This window comes from Acytostelium subglobosum (genome assembly GCF_000787575.1).
Source record: "Acytostelium subglobosum LB1 DNA, scaffold: scaffold2, whole genome shotgun sequence".
NCBI lineage: Eukaryota > Evosea > Eumycetozoa > Acytosteliales > Acytosteliaceae > Acytostelium > Acytostelium subglobosum.
This window is the reverse complement of record NW_012236530.1, coordinates 1,099,993-1,125,270: the sequence shown is the minus strand read 5'-3', so window position 1 is coordinate 1,125,270 and position 25,278 is coordinate 1,099,993. Positions and strand designations below refer to the sequence as shown.

The window sequence follows — 25,278 nt, the reverse complement described above, 5'->3', positions numbered from 1 at the left end:
TATTTATCAACAAATATACGTTGAAAAGGGGGCGATTTGTCATCATTTAAAACTAGGGAGAGTTTGATTGGATTACTATTCTCAAAGAATGAAATATAATTGTACAGTCATCAACAAATAAATAAAACGTATCCTTTATTATCTCACTCGAGTCCTAAATTGGTTATGGGGACAAGGGCTAAAGTGGCACCACACACTTAGTTAGAAGGATTGAGTGGGATGGATGGTATTTGGGGTGTTGTTGTTGACCTTGTTTGCATCTGGCAAGTCATCTTGGCGGTGTAGGAGTGAGAATGAAGGTGGTGTGGTTGTGGTGTTCATTCATTCAACTTCTGTCAACTTGATCTTGACTCACTCTTCTCTCTCTTTCAAACAATCTTAATTTATAACTGTTATTGTGTTAACTAGTTGTAATAATTAATAACTTATTATTCAAACATTCATATTAATTGATAAGTAATAATACCCTTCATAAAGATATAATATATATATATAGAACAACAATATAATTCTAGAATCGACATGTTACACAATGACAAGGTCATTAATTAAACCATTCCAAAATAATAATATTAATAGTCGATCATTATGCATATTACTCATATTACTGATTGTTGTAAAAGATGTCGACTCTACACCTAATGTTGACAATAGTATATATCAATCTCAACAACAACAATCAGTTCAAAGTTCTTCTGATGATCCATACTTTCCAGGTCAGACATGCAATCAGACAACGTTTGAATTCAACTCACAAGGACTATGTGGACCATACGACTGTTACTCACAGTGGGGACAAGGCTCATGTGAACAATCTGGCGGAATCTCATCATGTCTCTGCAATCCCTTATACTATGGTCCCAATTGCGAGTATGAGAATGACACCACCTACGACTGGGACAACATGCCCTGTAACGCAGGTCGTTTCTGTCCACCAATCTATGTGCCAGGTGTCAGAAGATACTGTGTTTGTCCAGATGGATGGTCAGGCTTAGAGTGCAATGGTATGTAGTATCGATCGATTGAGAGTACATCTACTGACTTTGAATCGATGGTACCAAACAGTGTGCATGCAGAACTCATCCTGCTCCACCAACGTATGTGACAAGTCAGTCTACTTGTACAAACAGAAGTACTACAGTTGTGTCGTCACGAGTAAGTAGGGGATCATCCCATATGAATGAATGAATGGATTGATTGATTAACTTAATGATTGAACTATTACACATTAGGTCCCCAAGTGAATGGAGACTTGAATAACAGCACTGCGTCAGCATCATTGGATTGCCTCTTCCCCACTCCATCATACAATACTAGTGAGGGAACATGCTCGATGCATCTCTACTACAAGGAGACTGGTGTTCCTCTGTACTTCTCTTGCAACTTTACATTGTGCAACATTGATATATTGCCAGGACAGGTACAGGCAATACAGTGTGGCAACAGCAGCTGTGCGTGCACCTCTTATTGTGGCTTCTTCTTGGGTGGTGTCATCTCTGGAGTCACAGGCCCATCAAGCTTCAGCTGTGACAAGTCTGGCAACTGTACATTCTGGCAGAACATCATCTCGGCCATCATACCTGCGATCCCCCTGGCGTGTAACTCGGGCGAGTGCCATCCGCCCCCTCCCATCCCGCCCGTGCCTGTCCTCTACACGCACCTGCTCTACGTCTATCTCTCCAGTGGCACGATCGTCGTCGGACTGATCCTTATTGCCACCATCGTCTACTACATTGTCTATCTGCAGCAGGAGAGACGAAAGCCCACGGTCGACGTGCACATCAACTGCGAGCTCAAGTTCAACAACATCACGTGTATCGTGCGCGAGAAGAAACTCTTCTCCAACAAGGACCGCAAGGTCACCACCATCCTCGACAATGTGAGTGGCGCCTGCTATCCTGGCCAACTGACCGCCCTCATGGGTCTCTCGGGCTCGGGCAAGACATCGCTCCTCGACATCCTCTCGGGCAGGAAGAACGTTGGTGACATTACAGGCGAGGTGCTGATCAATGGTGCAAAGATGCCGCCAAACTTCAAGAGAATCAGTGGCTATGTCACGCAGGAGGACATCATGATTGGCACGCTGACATGCTTTGAGCACCTTCACTACACGGCCATGCTGAAGCTGCCCGAGTCGATGGCGCCTCCCAAGAAGGTCGAGCGAGTCAACTCTGTGTTGGCCGAACTCGGCCTATCACACGTGGCACACAACCGTATTGGAACACCAGAGAACAGAGGTATATCAGGAGGCGAGCGCAGGAGACTGAGCATTGCCGCCGAGCTGCTGGTCGACCCATCGATCCTATTCCTAGACGAGCCAACCTCTGGCCTAGACAGCCACAGCGCCAGCGAGCTGATGACACTACTCAAGCAGCTGGCCAAGAACAGGAACCGCACAATCATCTTCAGTATTCATCAGCCATCAGCCGAGATCTTTGACCTGTTTGACAACCTTATCATCCTGCATCATGGCCACCCATACTACTCGGGCCGCGCCTCCGAGTCGGTGCAGTACTTTGTCAACCAGCGTCCCAAGTCTCTCAACGAGGATGCCGAGCACCAAAAGTTCTTGATGCGTGTCAACCCTGCCGACTTTATCATCTCGGCCGTAAACGACAAGAGTATCCATCCCAACTACGAACACATGAACTATGTGTTCAATGAGAGCGAGAGCTCACAACAGGATATTGATGCGATGGAGTCGGTGGAGGCATACGCCACCTCATTCTGGACACAGTTCTTTGTGGTGGCGCATCGATCACTGCTCAACTACATCAGGAATCCATTCCTTTTGCGAACGACCTACTTTGTACACATCTCTGTCGGCTTCATCCTTGGTGTCCTATTCTGGAAGCTACCTGCCAACCTGGAACCAGGTGCTCAGAACAGGTTTGGTTCAATGTTCTTCATGATATCTCTATTGTCATTCGGTTCAATCACTTCATTAGACTTGTGTAAGTACCGCCAGTCTGGGTCCAGACTCCTCTCCAAGGTCCACAAACTAACCAATGCTCAATCAACATGTAGTCTACAATGACAGAATCATATTCATTAGAGAGAGAGCAAATGGATACTATCGAACATCATCATACTTCTTGGCAAAGGTACTGACTGACCTTATACCAATGAGGATCATCCCACCTATTTTGTTGGGCTCGATCTGTTACTACATGATTGGATTCCGCCCTGGCTTTGACCACTTCCTCTACTTCCTCATCTCGCTGGTGCTCACCTCCTCGACCGCATCAGCCATGTGCATGGCCATCAGTATGATCTCGCCAACGTTTGGCACGGCCAACATGATCTCCATCTTGCTGCTCTTTGTATTCCTGCTGTTTGATGGCTTCCTGCTGGCGCGCCAGTCGATCCCCGTGTACCTCAAGTTCCTGGTGTGGTGTTCGTTCATGTCGTACGGTCTGGAGATCCCGGTAGTCAACGAGTTTGACGGTCTGTGGGTGTTCTACAACCCGCCCAACACCAACGGTACCTGGGCCGATGGACTTGAGTTCCTGCAGACCATTGGTGCCGATCCCAACCGACTGTTCACCGACATGTACGTCCTTGTTGGAATGATTGGAGGTTATATCCTTCTAGCCTACATCTTCCTTAGGTATCTAGTAAGGGAGTATCGTTAATCACCCCTCCCTTTCAACGACTTTCAACGATTGATCATTCATTGGGAATGGGAGTGGGATAGATCCGCCACACATAATCAATCAATCAGTTTTGTACACTCAATTATTGTCAATCCAATCAAACGTATATCTTAACAACAATAAATATATATAAATAATTATGACCGCACATGTTTACTAGTATCACTTCCAGCTTCCAATTTCGAAGGGTCATCGGTTCCAAGAGATTGATGAGTCACCTTTCATTCAGCCCAATTCTCAAACTAACCCCTAAGTTGCAGTTCAATCTCAATTTATTCATTCATTCATCAAAGTTAGGCCTTTGTTCAAACAAATACATACTACTACTTAATATATATTCAAATACATACAAGATAGAATGAATGATGAAATAGCAAGATGGTGGGCTGGAATACCACCAGTAACTAAGTTCTTGTTCGCTGGAATGGGAGGACTTACAATGATTGGTCACTTTGGAATCATATCACCATACTCAATGATACTTGATTACTCAAAGACATTCTCCGAGTTCCAAGTATGGCGTCTACTCACAGGTTCACTCTACATGGGTCGTCCCAGTCTCTACTTCCTATCACAGTTAATCTTCCTGTATGTATCGCAATCATAGTGATCGATCACTCACTCAATCAATCACTAACTCATCAAACCAAACATTTTGTATAGGGTACAACAGGGATCATACCTTGAGAATGAGAACTTTGGAGGAAGAAAGGGCGACTTTATATACATGTTGATCGTCACCAACTTGTTGATGCATGTCGTCGCATTCTTTATGCAATTCTATATTATATCACATGCGATGATCATGGTGATCATTTACTTGTGGTCGAGATTGAACCCACAGGGAGAGGTGTCCTTCTTCTTTGGCATCAGGTTCAAGGCCGTCTACTTGCCATGGGCACTGCTGTTGTTTGGCATCCTTACTGGTGGCTGGCCCGTCAGTGACTTTTGTGGCATCATCGTGGCGCACATCTATCACTACCTCACCGACATCTATCCAATAATGCAGCGTGGACGTCCAAACTACCTAAAGACACCAGAGTGGTTCCTCAACATATTGCCAGTCAGCCTAAAGAACGCTCGTCAAGGATTCGCTGCTGGACAGGTGCCCGTTCAGGAGGCTGGACATAGATGGGGACGTGGAAACAGGTTAGGTTAAGCCAGTATCAATAAACCAAAGACAACATGTGGATAATCAATCAAGACAAGGATGTAGGGGGAGGAGGGATTGGATTGGATTGGATTATCGATGTAGTGATGGATGGTTGTCCAGAGCCTCACAACACATATACGCGTGGAAGTTTATTCAAAAAAGGTAGAGTCGGCTGGGTTATGTACAAGGTTTACTCCACGCTGTGTCATCAGGGCTCATTCATTACGTTCATCACGATGTTGAGGGCCTTTGGCCTCGGGTATCTTTGTCCTTGGGTCCAAGGTACTCCATTAATACTTGTTGATTCCAAAGATTCTGACACGATGCAACTGAGGCATCTTGGCCAGCAGCAAGATGAATGTTGGCACTGCATTGAGATAGAATGGTATTCCTCCATATCCATTGTCATTCAATGTGATCATGAACCTAAAGTGATTGAGTGAGTGAGTGTCAGTGATAAGGTCTAACAATCAATCAATGTCATTGCTTTGCACTTCACAACACTTACAATACGATTGGTACCAATGTGAAGAACTTTCTGGTTGGTGTGTACTGTTGTCCCTTGTCAATCTGCTCCCAGAGAGTCAGACGTGAGTACTTGCCCTGGTGGAAGAGGAATGGTAGACCCTTTTGCCAATGCAATCCACAATAGGTGACTGCTGCATGCATTATTGTGACTGTCAACCAAGCATACTGGAACTCTGGTGACAACACCTGTATGACCAACTTTGCCAACAACAAGCCAGCAATATATATACGCCAGAATTGAGATTCTCTCATCCATGACTCATTCCTTGTGATCTGAAACTCGTCCATTGTTATTATTATTTGTTAACTGTATTATGTATGTAATTGTATAAGTATATATTATATTATATGATTGAGATGATATCCTGTATGTCTGAATGAATGAATTGAATGAATGAATGAGTGTACGAGTGAGTTAAAGGTGATACTATCATTTAACATTTAAATCAATCAAACTAAGGCTGTCTGTCTGTCTGCCTGTGTGAGAGCTAACTAAGTTTGGCAAGTTGAATTCAACTTCTCCTCGCAACACCTCCACCACCACCAATCCCATTTGAACTTGTTCAGCACCATGGTTGGGGCTTGGTGAGTCAGTTGACCCGTAGGATCATCGGGGGTTGATTATTGTGGGGGTTGATCCGATCTTATTCACATCAACACACTCACAGTTTATAAAAAGAAACTTCTAAAAGTAATAAAGAAAGAAAGAAATAATTATAATGTTTATACATACCTATAAGTAGATAATAAGTTTAATGATTGAATTATTGAATGATATTGTGTAGTTGTTGGAAACGTCACATTCCAAAGTATTTCACCATGATGAACTGGGAACTTGGTGTTGTCATTCTCTTCAATTCCTGTTACTGTGATCAAATCAAATTTCGATAGACTTGTCACTGCAAAATATTTGATGGCGATGAATGAAAAGGTATGAGCATCTTCCCTCGCTTTTGTTCTCAAAACCAGCAAACAAACAAAAAAAATGAAGTGTTGTTGTTGGGTGATTAGTGTTGTTGAGTTCACCCAATCGAGGTGTGTGTGTTCACTCATCCATTCGATCAATCACGCTTAGTATAACACATATATATTTATTTATAAGTATACTTATACAAATATTACAGTTTAGTATTGTATTTATATAATAACAATGGGAGCTAACCTATCAAAGGCAATCGACAGAGCTCGTGAGACAAATGAAACAGAGCTCGACTTCACCGGCAAGGGCATTCACGAGTTGCCCGTCTCAATCGGATCAGTCGACTCACTTGTAAAACTAAACCTCAGTCGTAATGAGCTTAGAAGACTGCCAACTACCATTGGTATGTGCGGATGTTCACATCAATCAATCAATCAATCAATCAATCAATCAATCAATCAAACATACTCATACTACCTACCTACTGAAATTAGGTAACTTGAGGAATTTGACATTGTTGAACTTGTTCCAGAATGAGTTGAAGGAGTTGCCTCATGAGATTACACAACTTAGCAACTTGCAGACATTGAATCTTAGCATTAACAAGTTGCCAGCGTTGCCACGAGGCTTTGGCTCATTCAATCATCTTCACTTTTTGGATCTGAGCTACAACAAGTTGACAGAGCTCACAAGCCAGATCGGCCTGATCACCACGCTAAAGGAGTTGCACATCTCGTTCAACAAGCTGACGGAGCTACCCGTTGAGCTGTCGCGTTGTCTCGAGCTCGAGCATCTCAACTGCTCCAACAACAAGATCACATCGATCCCTGGCGAGTTTGGTTCGCTCAACAAGCTCAGAGTGCTCAATGTCGTCAATAACAAGATCGAATGGGTACCACCAACGATTGGCTCACTCGAGAAGTTGGAGAAGGTGGACATCTCACTCAACCCCATCAAAGAGTCCCTGGAGGCAGAGGCCAAGAAGGGTCCTGAGGTCTTTATCAAGTACTTAAAGTCACCTGCCTATGATACACTCTATTATAGAGTAAGTTGATGATATAGTAATAGATCATGTTGTGCACATGTCATACCTAACACATAATCATTACTCATTTACCGATTGATCGTTTGGTCAAACAACAACAGGAAACAGGCAAAGCAAGACCATCAACTACAACATTGACGAACAATGAGGCAGCAGGTGGAAGCAGCTCAACAACTACAAACACTACCGAATAAGACACTCATTCATTCATTCAATCATTCACTCAATCAATTGGTTGGTTGGTCTGTCGATCATTCATTCAATCAAACAATCAATCGTTAAATTAGGGGGGATTGGCAATGACTGAAAGCGACAGCCATCCATCCATCCATCTATCCATCCATCTATCCATCCAATCCAATCCAATCCAATCCAATCTATCCGTCAATAATGAACCGTCCAGATAAACAACAACATACACACCACCTTGCGAGATAATTAAAAAGAGAACTAACTATGCGATAGCGTCATAATCCCAATGTCCACGACCACCTCTACCAACCAACCAACATCACAAACATAATTAAAAAAAGGAGCCGGAGGAAGGACACCTCCCAAACAACGTTGTACAGCCACATCCACACTGCAGAATCCAACTTCCAACCAGTTTAGTCAATATTGGAATTCAATGTTACATCAATGTTGGTCGATTGCTAGGTTTATCAATCACCTCAATCTCTCATACCCTACCATGCCATACCATAGCCAATCATTCAATCAATCAATCAATCAAACACATACACACACACACAATTAAGATTATATAATCGGCTACACTAATGATAAATCATCTGAGAATGATCTGGTGGTGAGGATAGGTGATCTGCGTTGGACCGTCCTGCAGTTGATCATTTGGAAGATCAAACAAACAATCAATCATATTGATTGACAAGTCGGCGTATTCTCATGTGACTCAGTCACGTGATCCACTCTAGCGCATTTCATTTGTCCGTCCAACCACACTCATCATCTGAAGACTACAACACGAATCTATCATGCTCGTGTGTGTGTGTTGAGGGGTATCTTGAAACAGATGCCGAAAGTGATGAACATAGGAGTGAATGTCGATTGATTGAAGACATGCGTGAAAGTGGGTGGGTATGGTTGTCATTTGCCATGAAATGTTTGACCGACAGGCAGCCACGCCCATCCATTGGACACCTCTAGTTCAAGACAACTCCTTTTCTTTGTTTCGTTTCCAACTTCTGTTCTCTCTCCTCTACCTTTCATGTTCAGAAGTTTGGATAGTTTAGAAATAATAATACTTGTTATTTTATTAACAACAACAATAACAACTTGATCTAGAACTCAACATCATTTCAAGGACACACCTATGAGCTCAATATCATCTAGCTCTTTTGGCCACTCTGGCGACCATCACCAAATTCACCATCAACATCCACACAATAATTATAATAATTACACTTTGGCTCCACTTCCTGGAACAAATGAAAACTCAACTGCTGTAGCGGCAATCATTAACAATAACAGCCACAATCATAATCATTCATTTATGTTAAATCGAACTTTGTTTGATTCATGTGGTCCAATACCATCTGCCACCTCATCTCTTCCAAACAATCATCATCTTCACCATATTGTTCCATCATCTTCACAACTACATCTACCTCCCTCAACAATACAAGTCAAGATGCAACATGCAGTTGTTTCTCCACACCCCTATGCCAATCAACTTAATCAACATACTCACCCTTCACAACACCTAATATCCAATAATCAAAATCAACTTCCAAACTCTCAAATCCAACAGATTCCAGTTCCAAATGGATACCAAGGGAAATCATCCAACTCCTCATCTCCTATTCTAACCTATCAAAGAGGCGATCAAATCAATGATGGATACCAAATGTCAAACAACTGTAATTTGTCTTAATTAATTTATTCATAAACAATTACTAACTCTAATAATAGACGATGAAGAATCAAGTACAGACAACAAGTTAGTGAGCAGAAGGACAAGACAGAACTTGGCAAGCAGGAGCTATAGACTGAGGAAAAAAACTTATCATAATGATGTCAAGGCAAGGATGGAGTACTTGGAGAGGGAGGTTGAGAGATTGAATGCTCACGTACGAGAGCTGAGGGATGAGAATATGAAGTTGAGACACCAATATGTACCAAACTCTAGTAGATCAATTGATAGTGAGGATATTAACAACCTCAGTCTTTTACTCTAGGATTAATTAGTATTAATTATAAATATTTGTTAATATTAAATTGGAAATATATCGATTATTTTTTTTTAATTTGATGTATTCCGCCTGACTCCGGAGTATGTGGTTTGGTACCTTTCTAGAACATAAGGTCAATGTTGACTTGGTTCCCCTTTGTGCCACTTGGTTGACTTGGTGCCATGTTTCTGACGCCATCAGAATAGTTGTCAAATTCACCAAGTGATGAGAATGGTCTGGGTATTGAGGCGTTGTTGTTTGATGTAGGTGCGTTACCAAGTAGATCTCCGCCACCACTATAGTTAGGTCTCTGGGGATTGTTGGGCGGAGGAATGAAGTAGTTACTGTTGTTGGCTCCTCCTACTCCTCCTACTCCACCATTCATTTGCATTGGCATCATGAATTGTTGCTGCATCTGCTGTGGCTGACCCATATGCTGTTGTTGTTGTTGGTGACCCATTTGTGATATTGGTTGCATTCCATAGACAGAAGGTGAGATTGGCATTGACATTGGCTGCATCATCATACCTTGCTGCATTGGGACTTGTCGCATCTGGTTGTTCATTCCCATGTTCATCATGTTGTTGCCTCCTCCATTGAACATTTGATTGTTCATACCTTGATTCATAGGTGAGGAGTTATTCATGCCCATTCCTTGACCAATGTTCATGTTCATGTTCATGTTCATGCCTTGATTCATTGGACTATTTACATTGTTCATTGGAGTCGAGTGTATCGGAGCAAGAGGTGGTCCACTCTCAAAGTCAAACAAGTTGTTGTTGTTCTTGACATTGTTGTTTCCAACAGACATTGGCGACATTTTGTTGTTGCCACCATCAATGATATTGTTATGTTGAGTGTTGTTGATTGAAGGCCATCCAAACCCATCATCAACTAGTGAAGGACTTGTAGACTTTCGGGAGTCTGAGTATTGTGATCCATGACTACCACCACCTGATCCATTGGCTCCTGGCGGACTGTTGATATCATGTTGTCTTCTACCCTGTACATTATCACGACGGTTGTCCATATTGTTTGACATGTCATTCCTGTCAAATCTTCTTGAATCTCCACCACCTCTTGATGATGAATTGTGATTATGATGATCATTGTATCGTGACTCTTCATCATTCCTGTTCCGTCCACCACCGCCGCCGCCGCTGCCATTATAGTTGTTGTTGTTATTGTAACCACCACTATGTCTTCTATGACCACCATCTCTATCTCTGCTACTATGATGAGAAGCATTCTCCATTGTGTACTCCTTATTCTCATACTTTGCCTTGATAAAGTGTTCAAGATAACTTATTGAGAGGATGAGCGTGAGTATTAGAGTGAGTCTATGGTCATCAGTCCATATATTCATTGGTTGATTGGTTGGTCTCTACATACTGTGGATCAGAGTTTATGTCTGGCTTCCTGTAGCCATGTGGCAAGCATGCCTCATAGATTGCATTGGACTTTCCATTACCCATATTCTTCATAATCTCCACCCATTCTGGGGTCCAATTATCCAATGATATAGACTTTACCTTTGAAGTCTGTCCAGAGTTGATTGAACGATGTACTCCAGAGCATCTCAAACAAATGAATATTCCAAATGTGATTGATGCCCATCTCGGACCTTCAAATTAGTTCAATTGTTAGTCATTCCATCAATACATCAATCATCTTTCAATCAATCAATCAAACATACCAATTGATCCACAATCTGCACAATGTTTGTTATCCTCCAACTTTAATAACTCCTCCAAACTGGCAGCACATGCCTCTCCAAGTTTCTCATTCTTCAAACTTGACGATGCCACACTCCTTCCGCTAGTATTCCTCTTGTATCCGTGTTGTTGTTCGTATCTACTCATTATTTGTTATGTGTTTATATATATTCTTTAAATATATGATATTGAATTATAAGTGACATTCATACATACATTCATACTCTGCAGAGTATTATTATTGCCCCACACTCATTGCTTCTACAACGTAGTCGATGCTTCTTACTTGCACTTGCTACAACTTGAGCATCATAGGAGGAACAATGTGTTGGGTCCTGGAAAAGAGTGAAAGAGGAGAAGATAGACCCCCAACAACTTGTGGTGAGGTGTTCAAGTAACCCCTCGTCATTCAATCAAGCTAGCTTGTGAACTGCCCTAATGAGTTATACTCACAAGCATAAGTGTGTGTGTGTGTTGGGCTACACTCTATCATTCATTCATTCAATCAATCAATCAATCACATGTGATACACACTAAAGAATAGAATACAATATTGTTGATTGATCAATGATTGATTGACTGATTTATTGAGAGTAGCCCAACTCTTAGAAAAGAATGGTATGTGTAGAACCAAGATAGCTGTTTTGATTGTTTGATGAAGCGACGACACTCTAGCCAGGGAGGATGCCAAGTTCAAAGCGCACACTAACTTACTAATTGTCAACAACATCAACTTAGTCACTGCTTCGATTGAATGTATGTGATAGCAATACAGGGATATGTTTGTTTGAAAAGATATGGAAGTGGACAGGTTCACCATCAATGGCTGACAACATATGCAAGTTGGTTCTAACCTTTTATAAACTGTCCAATGAATTGGGAGACACTGGACGTATGTGTCATCATCATTGTTGATGATCAATCACAATATACTTACAACAATACCAACTTCCAGATGTTAGGAATGTTCTGTTTGAGAATCCAACTATATTTAATCAGGCATCAATGTCAGCGGCATCATTGAACCAATCAATGTCTTGTGCCAAACTTCGACATCATTCATCGCCATCGTCAACCAAGAGGGTGGCACCAATAAGAATGTCCAGTGAGAAGGAGGACTTGATCACAGTGTCTGTGTTCCACGAGGAGCAGGCTGGTAACGAAGAGGAGATTGAAAAGTTTATTCTAAACATAATGTTAGAGTTCCATAATAAGTTTGGAGCACTGATACAAGGTTTGAAACCAACGCTCAACGAGATGAATGAGTATCCAGATGTGTGTAAGGTAAGAGAGAGATACAGCAAGGACAACCAAGTATAGTACTAACCTGGCTGTTATCATCTGATCAGACAAAGGCAGTAGACATTGTAAATAGTTTCAAAGAGTTTGAACAAGTCGTGGATGACATCAAAGGGCATACAAGTCTTCATTAAAATGCAAGGATATTGCAATATCCTTGCCTTACCCTTGCCCTTGCTCAAGATTATGAGTTTTGAGTTTCTTCGAAATCGTTGATTTCGCGGTAAAAAGTGGACATGGTGAGGATCAAATACCCACAAAATTTTGAGTTTACTTTATTATTATCTCAATCAACATACACACACACAAACAATAATATATTAATATAATGGCATCAAGACAAAGACAACGCGAAGATGAGGAGGAGGAACAAGCTGTTGATGTTGAGGCAACTGAACAACAAGAGGAGGAAGAGGAGGACGCTGGTGGACCAATCCCATTGTCTAAATTGGAAGTCAATGGTATTACATCTGCCGATCTGAAGAAGTTGGCCGAAGCAGGCCTCAACACCGTCCAAGCCATCGCATTCTCCACCAAGAAGACACTGTGCGCCATCAAGAACATCTCTGAGCCAAAGGCCGACAAGTTGTTGGCTGAGGCTGCCAAGCTGGTACCAATGGGCTTTGTCAGCGCCACCGACTTCAACTCACAGAGAAAGCAAATCATCCAAATCAGAACGGGCTCAAAGGAGCTTGACAGTCTGCTAGACGGTGGTTTCGAGACTGGCTCAATCACAGAGATCTTTGGAGAGTTCAGAACTGGCAAGACGCAAATCTGCCACACACTGTGCGTCACTTGTCAACTGTCCCTCACGCAAGGTGGTGGCGAGGGACGTGCACTGTATATTGATACCGAAGGAACATTCCGTCCCGAGAGACTGCTGGCCATCGCCGAACGATACAACCTCAATGGTGAACACGTGCTCGACAATGTCGCTTATGCCCGTGCCTACAACTCTGATCACCAAATGCAACTGCTGATACAAGCCTCAGCAATGATGTCAGAGGCCCGCTACGTACTGCTCATCGTAGACAGTGCCACATCATTGTACAGGACCGACTACAGTGGCAGAGGTGAGCTGTCCGATCGTCAGAGACATCTTGCTCGCTTCCTCAGAGCACTTCAACGTTTGGCCGATGAGTTTGGAGTGGCCGTCGTCATCACCAACCAAGTTGTGGCATCAGTCGATGGAGGTGCCATGTTCAATCCCAACCCAAACAAGCCAATCGGTGGACACATCATTGCACACGCCTCCACCACCAGACTATCACTGCGCAAGGGTAAAGGAGAGAACAGAATCTGCAAGATCTACGACTCGCCCAATCTTCCAGAGGACGAGAAGCAATTTGCCATCTATGGAGATGGTATTGGAGACATCAAAGAATAAATGTGAACCAACTCTATTGTATATTCAATCATTCGCTCGCTCAATCAAAGTCTTGGGATCTTTCCAATTGTTCAACTTCCTTTTGAATGAATGACCTTCCAACTGCGTCCACTTGTTGGTCAAATATCTCCATCGCCAATTGGTAAAGCATTATGTCAATGCTATTCCTTTGTTTGATCTCCTCTATCGTTGCCAATGGTATACCATCAAGTGATTGAGGTCGTTGCTTTCCTTGATTAGACCTTTGATATTCAACTCTCTGGAACCCAGCGTAATGAGTAAGCAATGCCAAAGACTCGGCGAACCTCTCTGTTATACCTATGAACTTGAATGAACTTGTATGAGTTAGACAGTGGTATATTCCATGGTCATCACTTGTTGGCTTGACTTACTACTTCAAGTGATGCAATGCACATTGTTCAATGTCTTTTTCATGATTGGATATAAATACGTCTGTTCCACATAGTATTCTTGCTTGTCCATTGTTTGCCATTGGACTCCGACGTATCCATTCGTCAAGAGTGTAGTTGAGTGCAAGTCCATATTGTCGATGATAATAATAATGTGATACTACTCTGTCCACAGGCTCCCTAAACATGGTCATATATGAGTAAGAGTTCAATGATGATGCTGAACCATTCTGCTTCTTCTTGAGTGATTGGTAGTAGAAGTGTAGACCATAACGAACATGACCAAACACTGTATCAATGTCTCCAAGTGATCTTAGGTCATCGATTGCTGGATGTGACCAGTAATGTCTGAACTTGCCGCGGACTTCATTGCGCTCGAATTGCAAGGCCAATGATGTACCACCTGTCTTTGGAATGTGAATGAAGATCAATGGTTTGCCAAGGAGGAATGGATTAAGAGTTGAGTTGAGCTTCCATGTAGTATCATTGAGCAATGATTGATCAATTATTGGATCGAGTGTCAAGTGATCATTCATTGGTATGGCTGCATACTGAGTGGATGGTGATACCAACTTTGACTCTCTATTCACCTCATCAAGCACTCTTTGGAACAAAGTATTCTTCTCAAGTTCATTGATCCTTTTCCTTTCAAGTCTTTGTTCTTCATGTTGAGGTTGATGTTGTTGCTGTTTGCTTGATGTCGATGTCGATGTCGGTGTCGATGATGTTGAGGTAAAATGTTGAGTGTCACCAGTGTTCATATTGATATTGAGCATGATGATCAATAGCAATGATGCTATTATGCAAGCCATCAAGAGTGTCCATAGTGATGAGGTGTTGTTTGGATGACGAACATTGAGTGATCGACGATCCATAGACTATGTATCTATCTTGTTTAGTTCATTCAAAAGATGACAAAGTGATTGTTGTTGGACAAACAGAGATTTTTTAGTTTACCAGTCAGTCTCTGGAACACTAACACTGATCTCTCTGATCTTAACCCTGGATAGTGTTAGTGTGTGACCGAGTGTGGTCATTATCTCACTGGATCACATGATCACACTATCAATCAATGTAAATCCAAACTTTAACTAAATGAATAACTATATATCTCAAAGAGTATTGGTATCATGTATATTATTAGTGTCCGTAACATTGTTGTCGATTGATTGGAACTCATCATCATCTGGTGTACTTGTGATGGCAACACATGGTCAGAATTGTACAGGAGTAAGTATTATTCGATTGATTGATTGTAGAAGTAGTATTAACAATTAATATTATTGTTGTAATATAGGATTGCTGTAATGATATATATCACACAAGACCATGGGCGACATTCTTTGATTGTGATCTGGCCGAGCCAAACTATCCACAAGAGGACTGGTACACAGACTTGTATGCTTGGCGCACTGTTGACTTGAGATATACCAGTAGTCTGCGGTACAAACAAAAGAAGAAGAACTATATCTATGAGTTTGTTACACAACAACTACAGAAGAGGGGAGAATAGAGAACCTGTAGACGTCATGCACCTTCTTAAGTCGCGAAGTGCGCTCCTCGGCTCGCTTGCCAGTGACGATGAGGTCGTGCAGGTCATCCACCATCAGCCTATTGATATTAAAGAATGAGTGATGTCTCTCTGACATGTTACTATCTAAGTCACCAGTGTCCACGATATCCACATCCAATGGTAAACCTCTAACATCACTAATTGGTCGGACTTTATATTATTGATAGATAGGTCAGTTAGTCATGTCCATTCAATCAATCAATCATTAATGTTCAACATACTATTGTTACCGAGGTTCTGTTTTTGTAACATCTTGAATGCCATCTTGATTGCCATGTCCCTGTGATCCGCATAAATAGTGATGTTGGAGCAATACTGGAGAGGTAGGTCGTGTCAGTCAGTCTGTCAGTCCACTTGACGAGACAACATCGACAACAAACTTGTTACTTACAGTTCTCAACTCATCATAGTCATTCTTGAAAGTCTCAATCTCATAGTCTGGATTGAGTAGGATAAGGTTGGTGAGTGATATTTTGTTCTTGTCCATTGGCGATGATTGTTTGAGTGTCTTGTGTACTGGTGTGTTGTCCATGCTTGCACGTGGACTTAACATAGTGCGCTTTCCAAACGCCTTCTTGACCTTGGAGAATGATCGCAGGAAGAATCTTGAGCCCATACTATGGCACATGACATGAAGCGTGCGTATGCCAGCATGTCCCAAACTCTCGATGAACTTTTGGAGATCTCTGTGATTGTCATTGTCCGAAGCAATTGAATGAGCGCACCAATACAACAATGAGCTGGTTGACGATGGCCAATTGAATACAAATGGTTTCAGATAGTTGGGGAAGTGTCCAAGTGCAAGGAATTGTGCGAATCTATGTTTGATTGATTGATTAAGGTGAGTGAGTGTAAGATTATTGATTGATTGATTGATCGTGTCCATCACATACCTCTTTATGGCATCTTTGAGGTCATGATCATAACCGTGGATGAATAGGAGACCTTCATTCGATTGACTGGATATCCAATTCTCATCAAATGTTAGGCTCTTCTTTGGTCTGTAGCTGGTGAGGTCAATGGTGATCGATGTTTGTTTCTAAAGGAAATGATAGGAATTGAATGGAGGAGGAGTTGAGTCACTCTTATTCACGAGTTGATCATGATGACGGATGTTGAACTTACATCAAACTTTGGTTTATGTCCTGACACCACCAATGTATCATGCTTCCTATCGACTGAAACTACAACAGAGGTCTTTGAGTGGAGGAATGGTTAGTGATTGATTGAATGGACTCATTTCAAAGGGTGTGTACTTACGATGGTCTTATCATCATCTATATGTCTATAACTTCTGTTCTCAAACAGAGCACGGATACATGTACATTGCTTGCCACATTGACAATTGTCTGGTCCTTTGATCATGTCCACCTTGGGATAACCCTTGAAGAAGTGACCAGAGACACAGCACTCGACACCAGCCACACCAGTGTGCAGAGGCACACGGTCCAGCCATGTCTTGCCACCTCCATTGGTACCATACACTATCCTGAGATTGACTAGTAGTGAGCGAGTGTCATTCTCCATGCTTTCAAAGGGTCCGAGCGGGATGCCCTTCTCCCAGAGGCCAGACAATAGCTCGCCCTGGTAGGTGGTGTCCATCCACGTGCCCGTGCCCTCTGGCATTCCATCCACGAGCGGTCCTTCGTAAATGCAAGTGGTTTGTCTGCCATAGCAAGTGCGCTCGTTGATCGTGTATCGATTGGCCTCGCCTCGGACCTTGTGCACAGTGAGTGCGCCTGTGATGTTGAATATGCATTGCTGGATCAAAGGGTAGATGAAGAAGCAGGCGATCGTAAAGATCAAAGCAATGCCTCCCAGGATGACCAGGGGAATGTAGTACTGTTTCTTGTAGTACAGATCAAAGATGAAGAATAGATAGAGTGTAGCGTACGCCTCCAAGAAGAGTGTTCGTACAATCCAAGTGAATCGCGGTACAATAAGTCCCATTGACACAGAGATGAATCCCATCAATATGAACTCCAATATGAAGCCCTAGGATACGTCATTGAGGTTAGTGATTGATCAATCGATTGAATGATTGAATGATTGAATGATCCAAAGACATACCTGTACTCTGTCAAACTCAAACAACTGAAGACATAGATATGCGCTGTATAGTACAAGGAAGAGTATCAACCATGGCAATGAGAAGCCTCTCTTTTCGTTTGAGAATGTTCCTCTTCGTAGTCTTGACCATTGTCTCTTCTTCATCAACCAATATGTACTGTCATTGATTGATTGAATAAGTGAGTATGGAGTTAGTGATTGATTGTGATTGGGACATGGACTAAAGAGTAGGTGAACATACGCCTCCAATCCTTCGCTTATTGTTGGGTCTGCAGGGTAATTCGATATTTCTTGTGAGCTTGATAATGGTGATGATTGATCATATTGTTGTTGTTGTATAATACTACTTGATGTTCCAATATCATTGTCTTGTAATGCATTATATGTCGATGTTGTTGTTGTTGTAGTAGTCGTAGTCGTCATCATAGTATCATAATTAAATGTATCATCGTTTACATTATTTGTAGATGATGATGCTACTGCTAATGGATCATCATCATTACTATTACTGTTATATTGTAATGGATCATATTTATCGATTGACGTAACACCTTTCAGTAAGTGTGTTCGTTCATCCATCCTATCTATATATATATATCTAACTATATATCTATTATATAAATATATACACTAATAGTTATGATGTGAATGAGTCAACAACAATAAGATTGACCAAAGTATTTTAGTTTGGCTCAACATTCAAGTTAATCTTGTCTTGAGAATCTGGGTCTTTGGCAAAGATGACAAAGTCAGGTGACCATTCGTTCGAAACACAACCCACTTGTTTTGGTGCACCAATCATTCATCCATTCATTCATTCACTTTGTGTATAAAAGTACACAAAGAAAGAATAGATATTTATTAATAGGTTATACAAGTAAGTACATGTTTAGAGTGTCAGAGAGTGAGAGAGGACGGGGGTCGCGATGATCATTAATGATTTAGTACTTTGTATGCAGTCTTGACCAAGAAGTTGGGCTCACAAAAGTGCTTGAGACAACCATCTGGCAGGGCTGGGAAGCTGGTGAGACGGTAGTTGGTCGGACATTTGGCGGTGGTAGCCTTGGCACACTTGCCAGCCTTGACACATTTGTCACTGACGTAGCATCTCCTTGGATCACGATGGAACACTGCCATCTCACCATCTGGACAATACACCGGGTCATTGTTCTGGCATGGCTGGTCCGGATCCTGCACATTGATATAGATACCGAGCAAGATGTTCCTCTTGGTCTTCTTGTCCTGGCCAATGCTTAGCACCGATGTCATGGGCAGACCCTGCGTCAAGGTGAACTCGAGCCACGTCTTGTCCAGAGTGGCAATCTTGTCGTAAGGGTTGGTCACGTTGACGTAGGACACTGTGTTGGTCTTGCTGTTGAGCTGTGTGCCCGCGTAACAGTTCTTGCACTTGGAGCCCGGCGACTCGCCACCAGTCATCGTGAAGAACACGCCAGTGTCGGGAGGAATGGTGGAGTTTGCAATCTGTGGCATCAATCTAAAGGCGTGGATCATCTTGAACGATCGGAATGGGTCGCCACCGATACTCATCTCTTTAAAGAATCCGAGCGCGATCACTGTCTTGTCCGCGGCACTGGCCACTAGCGATGAGTTGAGACGCGCTTCATATTCGATGTTGATGACGGGGATCCAGTCCAGCACGGAGTTGAGCTCTCGGAAGAAGTACCTTGCGCATGTCTTGGAATCATCTGAACATTTGGACTTGGTCTTTGTGTATAGGTAGTAGGTGGCTGAGCCATCAAGCTCAGCAGTCACCATAATAGTGCTACATGCTATTAACAATACTAATAATAGACAACAGGATGATATATTATTATTCATTCTTCAAATTATTATTATTAATTATCCAGATAATTATATGTTTGATTGGATATTATTGATAATGATTGATTGGATGTCTATCAATAATTAATGATTGATTAGATGTACGAAGTGCAATACAGCTCCAACACAGACATATATACTCACTTATTGATTGATTGACAAGTGCCCATATTAGCGAGTCTGGCGATATAAGATGGACATCAAGAATACATCATTGGATTCCATCCTTATCAAATTGGTATGTATGTATGTGTATACAATCAATCAATCAATCAAGAGTAATGATCAATACGGCCGACAAAGAACTAAATATAAGGGAGGATGTAGTATAGTTCATTTGCACAACCTTTCACATTGTCTTGTGACATATCCTGATGTCCTAATTACTGATCACATTTCTAGAGTGTGGGGCGTAGTGATTGGCTGAGTGTGTGCGAAGTGAAGTGATCACGTGTATGAGTGATCTAAATGTGTGTTTTAATTGACACTTTGAGTGTGTTGGTGACATCACATTCGTCTGGAACAATCAATCAATCAATCAATCAATCAAAGTTAATTGTCTGCCTATCCAGCCAACGTCATCACCATGATCAACATAATTAAATATGTGGTGTTGTAAGATTAATGCCGAACAATCGGGGAGGAGTGTGAATACAGAGATTGATCGATTGGTGATGAAGTTGTGTAGCCGAGCATCTTATCATTATTACTGGTATCAATAAAGAATAATAATAATAATAATAATAATAATAAGTAGAATTATAATAATAATTCTGGAGATAATACAATCAATCGATCATCATCCAGCACACTTCGTGTTGATGTTCATTGAATCTGAAGACTTGCCAACCAATATCTAATTATTATTAATAATAATAATGTGGATGGAGAGAACAATGATGGATGTTTATCTATAAGGTGTTTATTAGGTGTTCTATATCTTGGATTGGGTTGTATGTATGTGTAGTAGTAGTAGTAAGTTGGATTGATGTATGAGTATGAGTTGGTGTGTGTGTATGATGTTGATGCTGATGTTGATGATAACGATGATGATGATGGTGGATAGTGTGTCGTCCATCCATCCATACATCCAATCAATCAATCATTTGAAATCAGCAATGTCGACAGCCAGCCAGACCCATGTGTGTATACGAGCGTATGTGTGTCCTATCGGTAATAGGCTTGACTGTTGTTGTTTCTAAGTTTTGTTTGTTGCCAGGCATTGTCCATATCTTTCAACTCCTTGGTGGCATTGGCAATCTGTTGCTCCAGTGCCTCTGCGCTACCCTTGATGGCCGACGCATATCCAACCTGTTGTTGTTGTTGTTGTGGCTGCTGCTGCTGTTGCTGATGTTGCTGCTGCTGCTGCAACAGTTGTTGTTGCTGCTGCTGATCAAACTGGTTGAAAAAGTCGACAAAGCTTGTCTTGTTGATGTTGGGATTGGAGTTGTTCAGTTGTTGCTTCTGTTGCTGCTGCTGTTGTAGTTGTTGAAGTTGTTGCTGTTGTTGTTGTTGGTTTAATAAGTTAAAGGGTATGCCTGGAGGTGGAACACTATTGCTGGGTGGCAGTGGGGCGCCGAGGTGGGGAAAGCTGTTGGAAAAGGTGTAGGGGAAGGGGAGTGGCATCGGAGGTTGTTGTTGTTGTTGTTGCTGTTGTTGTTGAGGTGGCGGTTGTTTAATGTGAGGCGGTTGCATCAGATACGGGTTGAAAAGGGGCACAGGGCCAGCAGCGCCCATCGGGTTGGCTTGGTTGGGCTGCAATCCAAGGTTCAGGAAGAGGTCCTCGACGCGCTTGACTGGCTGCTGTTGCTGCTGCTGCTGTTGTTGCTGCTGTTGGAGTAAAAGGTGGAGGTTGGGATGTTGCTGCTGCTGTTGTTGTTGTTGTAAAAGTTGCATTTGTAACAGTTGTTGATGTTGTAGTTGTTGGAGTTGCTGTTGCTGTTGTTGTTGCTGATGTTGTTGTAACTGTTGTTGCTGCTGCTGTTGCTGCTGTTGCTGCTGTTGTTGCTGAAGCTCCGTCATGTCCATCTCTGACCTCAGCTTGTCCTTCTTAACCTTTCGCACATCCTTCTTCTTGTCCTTCTTGTCCAGCGAGTCGAGATCGTCCTCGACGACGGCAGGTGGTTTCAGGAGTGTGGAGAAGCCTGGAGGCGGGGTCTGGCCCATGAAGCCTGGGGGTGGCGGCGTCGAAAGGAAGCCAGGTGGGGGCTTGGGGATGTCCATGCCAATGCCAAGGCCAGGGGGCATGTTGACGAATCCTGGTGGCGGGGAAACGGTGCCGGTTGTGCCAGACTTGCGCAGGTTGGGACCAAATCCAGGAGGCTTCCAATTGCTATATTGCTCGAGGCCAGAGGAGGGGTCCTGTTGTTGGAACATGGCCTTGGATTCGTTGGACTGCTGTAGCTGTTGCTGTTGCATGTTGTTGTTGCTGTTTTGTGAGAACTTGATGTTGATCGAGGGGAACAACGAACGGAACAACTGCTGTGAGTCTTCGATCGAGTTGTTGTTGTTCATGTTGGAAATCGGCGTGTTGGAGGCAGAGTTGCCGAGGTGCAGGTTGTTCATGTCGCCTGGCATCGGGGTGAAGTGGCCAGCGTTCATAAACGATTCGTTGGAGCCATCGTTGTTGCTAAAGTTGTATATCGGATTGTTGTTGTTGCTACCAAGCAGGTGGTGGGCGGGTGGGGTAACAGAGTCGCTCTTGAACGACAGGAACGAGTCGGGTGTGATCACAGGTGACGTGGGCATGTTGGAGACCGGGAAGCCACCGGTGCTGCCGCTGCCAATGCCGCCGGTGCTGCTCTCCTTGTCCTTGGCAAAGCCGAAGCGCGATGTCTTCCTGCGCTGCTCCGAGCGCTGCTGCTCCGAGATGAGGAGGTCGATCATCTTGGACGACTGTGGGCTGTTGCCCTTGAGTGGGAGCCAGTCAAAGCTGACGTCGGACTGCTGGTCGTCGGGGATCAGGCCCTCCCAGCTAGCGATCGGCTCGCCGCCATTGACATACTTGTTGTCGATCGATATGGTCTTTGACTTTTGTGCGGTGGCAGCTTGTTGTTGTCTTTGTTGCTGCTTCTGCTTCTCCTTTGCCATCTTCTCTTCCAACTCGCGTTGTTCATTTTCTCTCTGCTCCTTCTCACGCTGCTCCTTTTCGCGCTGCTCCTTCTCTCTCTGCTCCTTCTCACGTTGCTCCTTCTCACGTTGCTCCTTCTCACGCTGTTCCTTTTCGCGCTGTTCCTTCTCGCGTTGTTCCTTCTCTCTCTGCTCCTTCTCACGCTGTTCCTTCTCGCGTTGCTCTCTCTCTTGTTGCTCCCTCTCCAGTTGCATCTCACGCTCACGCTGTTCCTTTTCACGTTGCTCCTTCTCACGTTGTTGCTGTTGCTCTCTCTCGCGTTGCTCTCTCTCCTTTTGTTGCTGTAACTGTTGTTGTTGCTGTTGCTGCTGTTGTTGCTGTAGAGTAGTTGATTGGACTGGCGAGGAGGTGTTGAGTTGGGCGGCGGCACTCTTATCCTTCTTTGTCTTGGGCGTGACCACGGTGATTGGTATATTTGTAAATGATGAGGACAGGGGTGGGAAGGGCTGTTGCTCGGGCACCTCGCTGGGTTCGGACGAGCTGATCTGTCTGGACGCCTTGACTCCTGAGCCCCAGGATGCAGTCACTGGCAGCACTCGCTCCTGCGACTTGTTCAGAGGTGGTGGTGGGGGCGACGATGATGAGGTCATTGTAAGCGAATCTGCCGCCGATGGCCACTCCAGTGGATTCAGTGTCGTCGATGACGAACTATTGGTGATATTCCATGTTTTCTAAGTCATTGTCAGCAATGAGTTAACATTGTGCACAAGTATCATGACGGTATAAGAGTACTTACAGTCGGAAGAGTGGAACTCGAAGAATTTAAAGAGTTGGCGGGAGGTGTCGATGATAATGGCACGGAAGAAGACGACTCTTTCCATCCAGGCGTTGAAGTTGTAAGTGGTTTCCTTTGTTATTGTATGTGCGAGTGATCGAGTGATTGAGTGAGTGAGTAAGTAAGTGATCGTTGATTGATTGATTGAGTGACCCTGAACAAACATACTTATAACTTGATGTTGTGGATTGAGTGGACGTAGACAGGGATGGAGTCGATGTAGTTTGGTTGGCTTCTGCATGACTGTGATGTTGTTTGCTGCACGCGCACGTTGTTAGTGTTGTTGGTCGGCACAATCAATGACAATGATGTACGACACGTTCGTACGTCTGTTGATACATACCTTAGTCCAGCAATGTCCTCTTTAGAATAGCTGTCGTCCTCCTGTCCCCACTCATGGAGATACATGCAATCGGGATTATTACACGTAAGCTTGCGAAGGAAATATGAACAGTACTTTGTTGTTCCGAACGAGGCCCTCAAGGTTCGGCCCTCAATTGTGAGACCATCGATCGCTTGAATAGCGGTCGAGGCGTCCTCTTTCCTCTGATATGTGATGTAGGCGCTGACACATGCGCCATGAGGCGAGTTGACGTTGTATATATGATTCTTATTGATGACGACCTTCATTATCTTGCCGTACTGACCAAAGTATTCGTTCTTCTTCAGGGTCTATGATCACATCAACAAAGAGTTAGTTAGTCATTCATTCAATCAATCAATCAATCAATGAATGAAGGTGAGTACAACATACCTCTGGCTTGGCAACACTTAGTGCTAGGTTGGTGACGTAGACTAGGTTGCGCTGTATCACCCTGACGGTGTTGAGTTGCCTCTTGGGATCGAGTGAGTTTGTTGCACCAGATCCTGAGCTCGATGTGCTCGATTGCAATTGATTCGATGACTTGTATCTATAGCTGCCGCTGCGGCCTCTTCGCTCGTCCTCACTCTCCTCCTCTTCCTCCTCCTCCGAGTCGGACAGATAGGAGTAGTGCTCTGCATCATAAGGCTTACGACATGCTGGACATCTCTTGTCTGTGTCATTGATACGTTCTAAACAGAATACACATATCTAATGATTAAATGAATGAGTGTATATGAATGAGTACTTGTTCAAGTTCGTTCAATCAATCGATGATCTTCAAACCTACCTGATATCCACAAGGACAAGGCTTAAACTTTCTGTCGTCCTTTGACATATTATTGACACAGAGAGGACATAAGTTCTCTTCATCTTCGTCTGACATCTTGTTGTCGTTGTTATATTGTTGTTGGTGTTCTCTTCAAACTCTACAACAGTTGTTTATAACTCTTTTTTCTTTTCTCTATCTATATCACTTCACACACAGGCTTCTGCTGTTGTTGTTGTTGCTTCTTGTTGTTGTTGTTCAAACGATAATGAATGATGACCCTTTGATTGACTGCAATTGTGTTTGTTTGATTGAATGAATGAATGAATGAATGGGAATGAACTATCCAGGTGGTGCGATGATAGGTGACTTCCTTCCGTCCTCTTTTTTCTTTGTTTATGTGATGACGATGCTTCTCTGAAACCTTGACTGACTCGATTGATATGATTGATTG

General features: G+C 43.1%; 13 protein-coding genes across 13 annotated transcripts; 6 read left to right on the top strand and 7 right to left on the bottom strand.

Annotated features, from left to right (window-relative positions):
* Positions 1 to 904: 904 nt before the first annotated feature.
* SAMD00019534_012170 (hypothetical protein) lies at positions 905 to 3,635 on the top strand (the record flags this gene model as incomplete). Its single annotated transcript, XM_012903184.1, has 4 exons — positions 905 to 1,004; positions 1,066 to 1,155; positions 1,233 to 2,954; positions 3,028 to 3,635. 4 exons carry the CDS (start codon positions 905 to 907, stop codon positions 3,633 to 3,635), a joined length of 2,520 nt encoding a protein of 839 aa, XP_012758638.1.
* Positions 3,636 to 4,014: 379 nt separating this feature from the next.
* SAMD00019534_012160 (hypothetical protein) lies at positions 4,015 to 4,812 on the top strand (the record flags this gene model as incomplete). Its single annotated transcript, XM_012903183.1, has 2 exons — positions 4,015 to 4,244; positions 4,320 to 4,812. Coding segments are annotated over 2 exons (723 nt in total), but the record flags the coding sequence as incomplete, so codon positions are not given.
* A 287-nt stretch (positions 4,813 to 5,099) lies between these two features.
* On the bottom strand, positions 5,100 to 5,625 carry SAMD00019534_012150 (hypothetical protein; the record flags this gene model as incomplete). Its single annotated transcript, XM_012903182.1, has 2 exons — positions 5,100 to 5,235; positions 5,318 to 5,625. 2 exons carry the CDS (start codon positions 5,623 to 5,625, stop codon positions 5,100 to 5,102), a joined length of 444 nt encoding a protein of 147 aa, XP_012758636.1.
* Positions 5,626 to 6,487: 862 nt separating this feature from the next.
* SAMD00019534_012140 (hypothetical protein) lies at positions 6,488 to 7,495 on the top strand (the record flags this gene model as incomplete). Its single annotated transcript, XM_012903181.1, has 3 exons — positions 6,488 to 6,659; positions 6,751 to 7,301; positions 7,403 to 7,495. The coding sequence occupies 3 exons, from the start codon at positions 6,488 to 6,490 to the stop codon at positions 7,493 to 7,495; spliced, it is 816 nt and encodes a 271-aa protein (XP_012758635.1).
* Positions 7,496 to 9,617: 2,122 nt separating this feature from the next.
* On the bottom strand, positions 9,618 to 11,355 carry SAMD00019534_012130 (hypothetical protein; the record flags this gene model as incomplete). The annotated part of the gene is made up of 3 exons (XM_012903180.1): positions 9,618 to 10,797; positions 10,886 to 11,117; positions 11,190 to 11,355. Coding segments are annotated over 3 exons (1,578 nt in total), but the record flags the coding sequence as incomplete, so codon positions are not given.
* A 675-nt stretch (positions 11,356 to 12,030) lies between these two features.
* SAMD00019534_012120 (hypothetical protein) lies at positions 12,031 to 12,641 on the top strand (the record flags this gene model as incomplete). Its single annotated transcript, XM_012903179.1, has 3 exons — positions 12,031 to 12,100; positions 12,164 to 12,492; positions 12,558 to 12,641. 3 exons carry the CDS (start codon positions 12,031 to 12,033, stop codon positions 12,639 to 12,641), a joined length of 483 nt encoding a protein of 160 aa, XP_012758633.1.
* Positions 12,642 to 12,826: 185 nt separating this feature from the next.
* SAMD00019534_012110 (hypothetical protein) lies at positions 12,827 to 13,891 on the top strand (the record flags this gene model as incomplete). Its single annotated transcript, XM_012903178.1, has 1 exon — positions 12,827 to 13,891. A coding segment is annotated over one exon (1,065 nt), but the record flags the coding sequence as incomplete, so codon positions are not given.
* A 49-nt stretch (positions 13,892 to 13,940) lies between these two features.
* On the bottom strand, positions 13,941 to 15,164 carry SAMD00019534_012100 (hypothetical protein; the record flags this gene model as incomplete). The annotated part of the gene is made up of 2 exons (XM_012903177.1): positions 13,941 to 14,229; positions 14,287 to 15,164. Coding segments are annotated over 2 exons (1,167 nt in total), but the record flags the coding sequence as incomplete, so codon positions are not given.
* Positions 15,165 to 15,399: 235 nt separating this feature from the next.
* Positions 15,400 to 15,817, top strand: SAMD00019534_012090 (hypothetical protein; the record flags this gene model as incomplete). Its single annotated transcript, XM_012903176.1, has 2 exons — positions 15,400 to 15,534; positions 15,602 to 15,817. The coding sequence occupies 2 exons, from the start codon at positions 15,400 to 15,402 to the stop codon at positions 15,815 to 15,817; spliced, it is 351 nt and encodes a 116-aa protein (XP_012758630.1).
* SAMD00019534_012080 (hypothetical protein) lies at positions 15,786 to 18,370 on the bottom strand (the record flags this gene model as incomplete). Its single annotated transcript, XM_012903175.1, has 8 exons — positions 15,786 to 16,027; positions 16,099 to 16,192; positions 16,269 to 16,695; positions 16,771 to 16,916; positions 17,003 to 17,074; positions 17,138 to 17,872; positions 17,948 to 18,104; positions 18,189 to 18,370. 8 exons carry the CDS (start codon positions 18,368 to 18,370, stop codon positions 15,786 to 15,788), a joined length of 2,055 nt encoding a protein of 684 aa, XP_012758629.1.
* A 513-nt stretch (positions 18,371 to 18,883) lies between these two features.
* Positions 18,884 to 19,786, bottom strand: SAMD00019534_012070 (hypothetical protein; the record flags this gene model as incomplete). Its single annotated transcript, XM_012903174.1, has 1 exon — positions 18,884 to 19,786. A coding segment is annotated over one exon (903 nt), but the record flags the coding sequence as incomplete, so codon positions are not given.
* Positions 19,787 to 20,695: 909 nt separating this feature from the next.
* SAMD00019534_012060 (hypothetical protein) lies at positions 20,696 to 20,875 on the bottom strand (the record flags this gene model as incomplete). The annotated part of the gene is made up of 1 exon (XM_012903173.1): positions 20,696 to 20,875. A coding segment is annotated over one exon (180 nt), but the record flags the coding sequence as incomplete, so codon positions are not given.
* An 81-nt stretch (positions 20,876 to 20,956) lies between these two features.
* On the bottom strand, positions 20,957 to 24,941 carry SAMD00019534_012050 (hypothetical protein; the record flags this gene model as incomplete). The annotated part of the gene is made up of 6 exons (XM_012903172.1): positions 20,957 to 23,590; positions 23,656 to 23,767; positions 23,863 to 23,952; positions 24,038 to 24,366; positions 24,449 to 24,766; positions 24,846 to 24,941. The coding sequence occupies 6 exons, from the start codon at positions 24,939 to 24,941 to the stop codon at positions 20,957 to 20,959; spliced, it is 3,579 nt and encodes a 1,192-aa protein (XP_012758626.1).
* Positions 24,942 to 25,278: the final 337 nt, after the last annotated feature.